Genomic DNA, 9,182 nt, shown 5'->3' on the forward strand with positions numbered 1-9,182 from the left:
TGACCTAGGGAGGATTTTATTTAGGGTGATTTTAAAAATAATTTTAAATAGAAACACAGCTTCTAATATTCGGTTTTTTAATCTGGTTTTATAGGGGTTTGTAGTTTTATGTTTTGTATTTGTACTGTTTTTAATACGCTGTGCACCGCCCTGAGTCCTGCGGGAGAAGGGCGGTATATAAATTAAATTATAATAATAAATAATAATAATAATAATAATAATAATAATAATAATAATAATAATAATAATAATAAAGGCTTTTTTAGGTTAAACCATGCCTGAAAGTTCTTTGAAGTATTTCATTAGTCAGACTCGTGACAGACTGGCTTATTCTGTGGCTGTTCCTCCTGTCTCCCATTCACACAAACCATTACATCAACTGATTGGTCCACAAGATTGACGTACCGCGAGATTCTGTTAATGTAACCTTAGAATAAAGACAGAGCTAGCATTCCTGGGTGGTGCTTCCTGTCTGAACTACTTCGAAGGACTTACATCGACCTTGTCTAGTCTGAAAGGTCATCTCTCCCCCTCCCCACCTTTACAGTCCAAAAAATAAGGGAGGGTCTCTTTGAGACGTCTACAGTGTCCCTTTCCTTCTGAGGGCTTAGTTGCCTCTTATCTGACCATTGACTAGCCTGTGTCTCTTCCTCCTGTCTCCCAAGGTTGTTCGCGCATGCTATTCCAGGAACCTTTTCAAAAGCTTCCCTTTTTTTTCTACAGATCCTGGCATCTTCGCCGCTCTCGTCGGTCCTCCCTGATCTGCCTAGTGCCTTTTTTACCGAGGTCTCCCTGTTTGACTTATGGAAAGCAGGCAGCCTCAATGCGTCGCTGGTGAAAAATAAAGAGCTGAGGGCCAGCCAGGTAATCTGGCAGAGCAGTAAGTGAACGGGCGCATGATAAAATAGAATAGAGCTGGAAGGGGCCTTGGAGGTCTTCTAGTCCAGCCCCCTGCTCAAGCAGGAGAACCTACACCATTTCAGACAGGTGAATGTCCAGTCTCTTTTTAAAAGTCTCCAGTGATGGAGCGCCCACGATTTCTGAAGGACAGATGTTCCACTGGTTAATTGTCCTCACTGTCAGGAAGTTTCTCCTTAATTCCAGGTTGCTTCTTTCCTTGATTATTTCAATCAATCAATCAATCAATCAATCAATTAATCAATCAGAATAGAGCTGGAAGGGACCTTGCAGGTCTTCTAGTCCAGACCCCTGCTCAAGCAGGAGAATCTAAACAGTCTCAGACAGGTGAATGTCCAGTCTCTTCTTAAAAATCTCCAGTGATGGAGCGCTTAAGATTTCTGGGGGTAAGCTGTTCCACTGGTTGATGGCGCTCTTGGGTTTGACAACCAGGAGGTGGAAGAGAAGGCAAGGCTTTGGGTCAATAGGAGGACCGAAGGAGGCAATTCTCCCACACCTTGGCCTTAATCTGGATATTCTCCCAATCCCCATTGTCACAGGTATCCCCAGAGGGCTCAGAAAAGTCAAGAAGGCACAACCAACCATGCAATGGAAGCTTGCCCCCTTTTAATCAATGTGCGTCACTTTGTAAAAGAGGGCAGGGCTTTGATTGCGTGGTTATAGGCTGGCTGGGGGATTCTGGGAGCTGAAGTCCGCCTATCTTCAAGTTGCCAAAGTGAAAGAAAAATTGCCGTAGCCCAGAGATCTCTTCTCTGTTTCATTTCAGGCTTTGTTTCTGTACGAATTGTTGTCAAGGAAGACCTCCCTGTCTGATCTCTTAAGGTAAGGAAGCATCCGTTGGGCTTTAACCCTTGCATTACAGTGAGAATGTAGGGTCCACATTGAAGTCACCCCTCAGCAGTGTTGGACTATTGAGTGGTGACCTCAACATGAGTCTTCAGTTAATTTGGATGCTAAACATTTTCCTCCAGTTTTGTGAGACTAAATGTTCTTAAGAATTCACATTTTATCTCAATGTCCAAGACAAGGATTGCTGAATGTTTGAACTCTGTGTGCCTAGAACTACTGATCTGTCTGTCTGTCTGTCCGTCCGTCCGTCCGTCCGTCCGTCCGTCCGTCCGTCCGTCCATCCATCAACATATATCTGTATCTATCTATCTATCTATCTATCTATCTATCTATCTATCTATCTATCTATCTATCTATCTATCTATCCATCCATCCATCCATCCATCCATCCATCCATCCATCCATCCATCCATCCATCAACATATATCTCTATCTATCTATCTATCTATCTATCTATCTATCTATCTATCTATCTATCTATCTATCTATCTATCTATCTATCTATCAACATATCTATATCTATCTAATCTATCATCTATCTATCATCTATCAACATATATCTGTATCTATCTATCTATCTATCTATCTATCTATCTATCAACATATCTATATCTATCTAATCTATCATCTATCTATCCATCTATCAACATATATCTGTATCTATCTATCTATCTATCTATCTATCTATCTATCTATCTATCTATCATCTATCTATCTATCTATCTATCTATCTATCTATCTATCTATCTATCTATCTATCTATCATCTATTCATCCATCTATCAACATATATCTGTATCTATCTATATTTTTTAAAAATTTGGATTGCTAACAAAGAATTAAGGGAGAATGGGATAGCTATTTCGAACCTTTTTTAGCTCTCATCAGCTAAACATACCCTTCAAAAAGCACTCAAGGTAACTATCTATCTATCTATCTATCTATCTATCTATCTATCTATCTATCTATCTATCTATCTATCTATCTATCTCATATCTATCATCTATCTATCCTATCTTCAGTGTGTGTGTGTCTCCAGACAGAGGTCCTACAGCTACTACAGCACCCATGCTCCTTCACCCATTGGCCATGCTGGCTGGAAATTAGAGGACTTGTAATAGAACTCTTTGGAAAGACACGAATTGAAAGAGAGGAATTTGATCCTTAGAAAACCTTCTTTTTCAGAGATCAAATCTAATTGAATGAGAGGGAACATTTTTAAGAATTAAATTGGATCTTACACATTCTTACTTTGTATTTTTTTTCTCTTTCCCCCCAGTAATGAACAGCTGTTGAAAGGACTGGCCTGCTGGCATATTGAGAATTTGAGTGCAATCACTTTTTTGAACATTTTCCATATATTTGAAAAGCAGCTTCATTTGCTGTCCCCCTTCCAGGTCAAATATGAACATATCCTAATACATTTGTTTTATTTCTAACAGAAGGTTTGTTAAGTATCTGTTTCATGATTTCAGAGGTTCACCTAGGGCAAATGAAATGGAGAGACATTCTTGCAATTTGCATTTGAAGGAGAACACCTTTTAAGGAGAATTGCATTTTAAGGAGATTTCACCTTTTGGAAATAGTGTAGTAGAAAAACAGCAATTGCTTCCTGAATTTGGCACTCCTCTGAATTTGAAAAAAATCTCACTTTTATCTAAGCAAATCCATAAAAGCACAGATGTTAAATTTCATACACATCTTTGTGTGTGTGTATTTAACACACATTATGAAAGTAACACACCCAAAATGTGTTATTTTGTGGGTATAAATTGCTTGCAAATTGTGTTTAGGGACTCTACAGGGAATGTGTCAAGTTTTTTTTAATCACAAATGTGCAAAATAATAATAATGATGATGATGATGATGATGAAGAAGAAGAAGAAGAAGAGGAGGAGGAGGAGGAGAAGGAGAAGGAGAAGGAGAAGGAGAAGAAGAAGAAGAAGAAGAAGAAGAAGAAGAAGAAGAAGAAGAAGAAGAAGAAGAAGAAGAAGAAGAAGAAGAAGAAGAAGAAGAAGAAGAAGATGATGATGATGGAAGGGACCTTGGAGGTCATCTAGCCCAACCCCCTGCTCAGGCAGGAAACCCTATACCATTTCAGACAAATGACAGCATTAATCTGAGATCATCTTGACTAAGTGTGAAATTGACTTGACAATGGATTAAAATTACTGATATTACATTGGCATATATATAGAAAAAATACTCAGGATTATAGTCTTTATGTGTTTTGTTTCTACGTAATCACATTTGAAAAATCCTTTTTGCAGCTCAATTGTCTGGCTTGGAAATTCTGGACAATTTCTGAAGCATCCCTCCCTCCCTACCTCTTAGCTGTGCTTCCGTAAGCCATTCTTTTTAATTACCTTCCTTTTCTTTTTTTTTTCTCTCACCAGGGGGAAAAACATTATGAAAATTGTAGATCTTTATAGTGCCAATTGTAAATGCCATATAGCATGCCAGCCAATATTCAGATATTTCTTTCATGGTTTTCCCAAAAAAAAAAAAAAAAGTATTTCTGATAGCTGCTGTGTCTCCAAATAATGAAAACCCTTTAATCTGATTTCAATTATGACATTTGGCATTAGGATTTGAAAGGACCCTATGAAAGACAAAGAATTATTTCATTGTAATCGTAAGATAACCACTAGCTAAACGCACAATGAAAGTTACACTTCAGATTTGGTAAATACCTTGAGATGGATTGAGATTTAAACTCAAGGAATGTAGAGATTGTAAAATGTTCGCACTAACATTCAAAGTATTATTATTATCACTAATTAGATTTGAGGCTAAGTGGCCATTTTACTAATCCTTTGGCAGAGACATGATTCAATTTGTTGACGCAAAGCTCAGTCGAATATGAATAGCTGGGTGAATTTCACATTCAAATTTATCCATATAACTTATTTATTTATTTATTTATTAAATTTATATACCGCCCTATCTCCCTTACGGGACTCAGGGCGGTGAACAGGCGATACTAAAAACCACAATAATAAATAAATAGTTTCTGTACTAAAATCAAATTAAATAACAGGCCTGTTCTAAAAACACCCCATACAAAAAACCCCACTAAAACATAATCAAACTACGCCAGGCCGGCCGCATGGAATAGATGGGCCTTTAGGGCTCGGCGAAAAACTTAGACGAAAGGCTGCAAGGAATTTACACTATATGGTTTTTTTTTAATTGAAAAAGATCTTTGATCTCTTTTTGGGGAGAAATGGAGAAATGTTCTCCTTTAAACTGGAAACCATTCTTGGATTTTGCTGTTACATATGGTTGCCCTATTTCTATAGAATCATATTTCAACTTGATCTATAATTTTCATTACCTGTTTAATGTTCACGGTGTAAGAGATTTGTGCTGAGTATGTTCAATTCAGTAGGGATAACTACCTGCAATTTATTTTTTGTTGTTTTGCTTTTTGGTTTTGTGTGTTTTTTGTCTGTCGTTCTCTCTCACTATCTCTTCCTTTCAATAAAACGTTATTTAAAAAGTTATATGAGCAGCTGGACGTAATCCCTCCCGGTCAAGGTGGGTAAGTTTCTGATTCAGCTGCTCTGAGGTGTAGGTTAGAGACAGGAGAGAAATAAATTAATCTCCTTCTGTGGAATTTCTGCATTTTCACAAGGTGACTTTTGGAAAACTTTCTCTTAGTGCTGAGTTCCTGGAATCTGTCACGGGATCCCGCTGTGTCCCTTTTCTAATCAGTTTGGGAAAGGTGGACCTTGATCATCTCGTCTGGAGCGAGCAGAAGAAAAAAGCTCTTCTGCGGAAAATCCAGCACTGCTTAGTAAGAACATCCATTGTTTCAACTCCAAGTCTGTTTCTCGTTCAGGCTGATGTACAACAGTTCGTTTAGTGACTGTTCAATGTGACTTGTGACAGTTTTTCAAACTCACCGCCTTTGCAGCATTCCCACGGTCCCCGTGATCAAAATTCGGATAGCAATAGCAATAGCACTTAAACTTTATATACCGCTTCACAGTGCTTTCCAGTCCTTTTTAAGCAGTTTACAGAGTCAGCCTGTTGCCTCCCCCAACAATCTGGGTCCTCGTTTTACCGTTCTCAGAAGGATGGAAGGCTGAGTCAACCTTGAGCCGGTCAGGATCGAACTGCTGGCAGTGGGCAGAGTCAGCCTGCAATACAGCATTCTAACCACTGCGCCACCACAGCTCAGATAGCAATAGCGATAGTATATAGACTTATATACTGCTTCACAGTGCTTTACAGCCCTCTCTAAGCGGTTTACAGAGTCAGCATCTTGCTGTCAACAATTTGGGTCCTCATTTTACTGACCTCGGAAGGACGGAAGGCTGAGTCAATGGCAGTAGCAATAGCACTTAGACTTATATACCGCTTCACAGTGTTTTAAAGCCTTCTCTAAGTGGTTTACAGAGTCACCATATTGTCCCCCAACAATCTGGGTCCTCATTTTACCAACCTGGAGCAGAGCCCAGAGTTGCCCAGTGGGTGGAGCAAGAGATTCTGGAGGGACCCTCCCTAATTTCTCTGCCTCTTAATTCAGTTGCTGAATTGACGTGGCTCATTTCAGGAAGATTCGGTGGCTGATGAATACACCGTGGACGTGTTGGGCAACCTCCTTTGCCATTTGTCCCCCGCATTCATCTGCGAGGGGGTCTCCCCAGAAGCGATGACCGTGATCCTCCACCGATACGGCCAGTGCCCCCATCTCAGCTACGAGCAGAAGATGGAAATTAAGCAGAGGCTGATCGAATCGCTTGGGTAAGATCTTTACAGGCTCCCATTGAGTAACAACAGCCAAAGAAGAGCGCGGTGGCTTAACGACGGTTAAAGACACTGAGCTTGTCAGCTGGAAGGCTGACAGCCCAGGTTTGAGATCCGAGCACTGCAGGATGGGGTGAGTTCCTGTTCCTTGCTCCAGCTCCTTTCCATCTAGCAGTTCAAAAGCATGCAAATGCAAGTAAATAAATAGGTACCACTTCGCTGCCTCAACGTATAGTCATGCTGGCAAAGTGACCGTAGAAATTGTTTTCAGACAATGCTGGCTTTCTCGGCCAAGAAGTGGAGATGACCACCAGGCCCTAGAGTTGGATGTGACTGGACAGGGGAAATGTTTACCTTTTTACCCAAAAAAGCCACTACGTGCAAAGAAACCCATTTTTTTTTTTCTAGCCCAAAACTCTTTACTGTAAACATTTCTTCCTTCCCCTGTTCTTCCAAACGTGTGAATCTTACCGGTATATATATATATATATATATATTTTAAAAAACTTGATGGCAAATCCAAATCTTTCTTTTTACAACTGAGATCCCAACTTTGCTTTTCCAGCTCGCCAAGAAACTGGACCGTTGAAACAATTAAGGACCACCGAGCTTTTATTGTGTTATGGCCAAAGGATGACTTGACTGCCCTGCTGGAAAAGGTGTTTGTGATGCTCTGCTAAAAAGAACGGAGAAGCTCGGTTGCGGATAAGTGGGAGCACCTAGGATTAGCACGATGTGTAAACTTGGATGGTATTTCTTAGCTTAATCCAGCCCTAGAGTTTCTAATGTCGGCAGAATTCCCATTTATCTTCGATCAAAGCAAGAGTGACTTAAAATCCTCATTGTTTTATTTTTTTCATTCCCTCCTGAAGTTTCCTGACTTCGTCTCGGAAATTGCATCCCAACCCATCTCTTCACCCAAGCAGTTTCTCTTGGCTCAATTTGAATCTCTTTATGCCTCCAGAAGTCCAGCCCAACTATCTAATTCTACTTCGGGTAAGCAATTCGTTTAGCTGTGGAAATTTGGGACTGTACATCAAGGATTATCTTTATCTTAACATGCCTCCACATTGTTTCATTTTCAGACTGTGAAGGTGTCATGGCACCCTCTTCGGATGAGATTATAACATTATCGGAAGCAAACATCTTTTGGTCTGCCCGGGAACTGAGCTGTATGGAAAGCAGGACGTTTGCCCAAACTGTGGAAATCCTTGGCTCAGTCCGTCGTTTTAACCTCTTGCAGCTTGCTGTCTTGAAAGAAAAAGCTAAGCAGGTAAATTATAAGAGGGGACCAGAATGAAAACCAGAATGATCCATTAGATCTGCCTGTAAGGCTTCCAAGTGCCCAGTTTATTCGTGGTCATCCTCGATTTACAACCGTTTATTAGATGCAGTCCTTGACTTAAAAGCATTCATTTAATGATAGCAGTATTGCAATATTTGAGGGTTGCCACCAAGAAGAGGGGGTCAAGCTATTATACAATGCACCTGAAGGCAGGACAAGAAGCAACAGATGGAAGCTAATCAAGGAGAGAAGCAACCTAGAACTAAGGAGAAACTTCCTGACAGTCAGAACAATTAGCCAGTGGAACTACTTGCGTCCAGAAGTTGTGCGTGCTCCATCACTGGTGGCTTTTAAGAAGAGACTGGACAACCACTTGTCTCGAATGGTATAGGGTCTCCTGCTTGAGCAGGAGGTTGGTACTAGAAGACCTCCAAGGCCCCTTCCAACTCTATTCTGAATCTTAATGTCAGGAACAGTCTGGGCAATGACATCATCTTACTCCAATTCACTTTCCCCCATGCTGACCAACTGCCCATTTTTCTGCTCCGTCTTTCAGGCTGTGGTAGCTTGCTTTAGCCCAATATATAAAGCCATACACTGACTTGGCTTTTATGTGTCTTGTTCCGTGTTGCCACCCATTGTGGGTCATTTGCTAAACTATGATTAAACCATAGCTTAGCACAATTTCAGGATCCATTCCATAATCACTCAGATGATTGCAGCAGTTTAAAAGAGAGAGAGAGAACTCACGAAAGGACACAGAAGGAGGGTTAAATTCATGGGTTTTCTTCCTAAAAATAAATAAATAAACAGACCGGTGCTTTGTCTTTTAATGTATTAAAACAGCTCCCTGTTTGTTTGGGGTTTTTTTACTTTTTAAAAACTTTGTTCGCTTGTTATGAGATCTTAAATCCAGTTTTCTTTTCTCTATTGCCCTCCTGTTTTATTGCCATTGATTTAGGCTGCAGCTGTGCTATGAAAATATTAGTGCAATATTATATCCTGGATTGTTAAGTGTACTGGGAGTGACAGGGCCACCGAGGCAGAGGGTAGAAAAAAATAGAAGTAAATAATGATTTGAAAACGCACACATTAATGTCCTCAAATTGTAATGCCCAAGGGGAACAAGTAAATAAATAAAAATCTATAATTCCGGGTAAAGCTTCCTAGGAACACTCGTGAAATATATAGTAAGACAGGCAAGTGAAAATGTCCATTAGTTTCCATTCCATAGCCTAAGATGAGAAATAGGTACATAAAATCTTCTACATTACATGCTTGTTCCCAAGCGGGGGCGGAAAAATCACTGCATGATACAACAGGTTTACTAAGACTGTAGAAAGAGTTTGGGGGAATTCTCAGGTCTCCAAAATAAT

General features: G+C 40.1%; 1 protein-coding gene across 1 annotated transcript in view; it reads left to right on the plus strand.

Moving 5' to 3' along the window:
- LOC107299921 (otoancorin-like) overlaps positions 1–7,794 on the plus strand; it is a gene marked incomplete at its 3' end in the record, with an annotated part of 15,426 nt that extends 7,632 nt beyond the window's left edge. The window contains exons 9-17 of the mRNA XM_015829263.1: positions 724–864; positions 1,685–1,740; positions 3,046–3,163; positions 4,037–4,110; positions 5,430–5,565; positions 6,328–6,518; positions 7,087–7,180; positions 7,394–7,517; positions 7,607–7,794. Of these exons, the coding sequence (XP_015684749.1) occupies positions 724–864; positions 1,685–1,740; positions 3,046–3,163; positions 4,037–4,110; positions 5,430–5,565; positions 6,328–6,518; positions 7,087–7,180; positions 7,394–7,517; positions 7,607–7,794 (1,122 nt within the window). The remainder of the gene's footprint in view (positions 1–723; positions 865–1,684; positions 1,741–3,045; positions 3,164–4,036; positions 4,111–5,429; positions 5,566–6,327; positions 6,519–7,086; positions 7,181–7,393; positions 7,518–7,606) is intronic.
- Between the last annotated feature and the right edge of the window lie 1,388 nt (positions 7,795–9,182).

The sequence above is a fragment of the Protobothrops mucrosquamatus genome, unplaced genomic scaffold (assembly GCF_001527695.2).
Source record: "Protobothrops mucrosquamatus isolate PMUCROS unplaced genomic scaffold, P.Mucros_1.0 scaffold5717, whole genome shotgun sequence".
Taxonomy (NCBI): Eukaryota; Metazoa; Chordata; class Lepidosauria; order Squamata; family Viperidae; genus Protobothrops; species Protobothrops mucrosquamatus.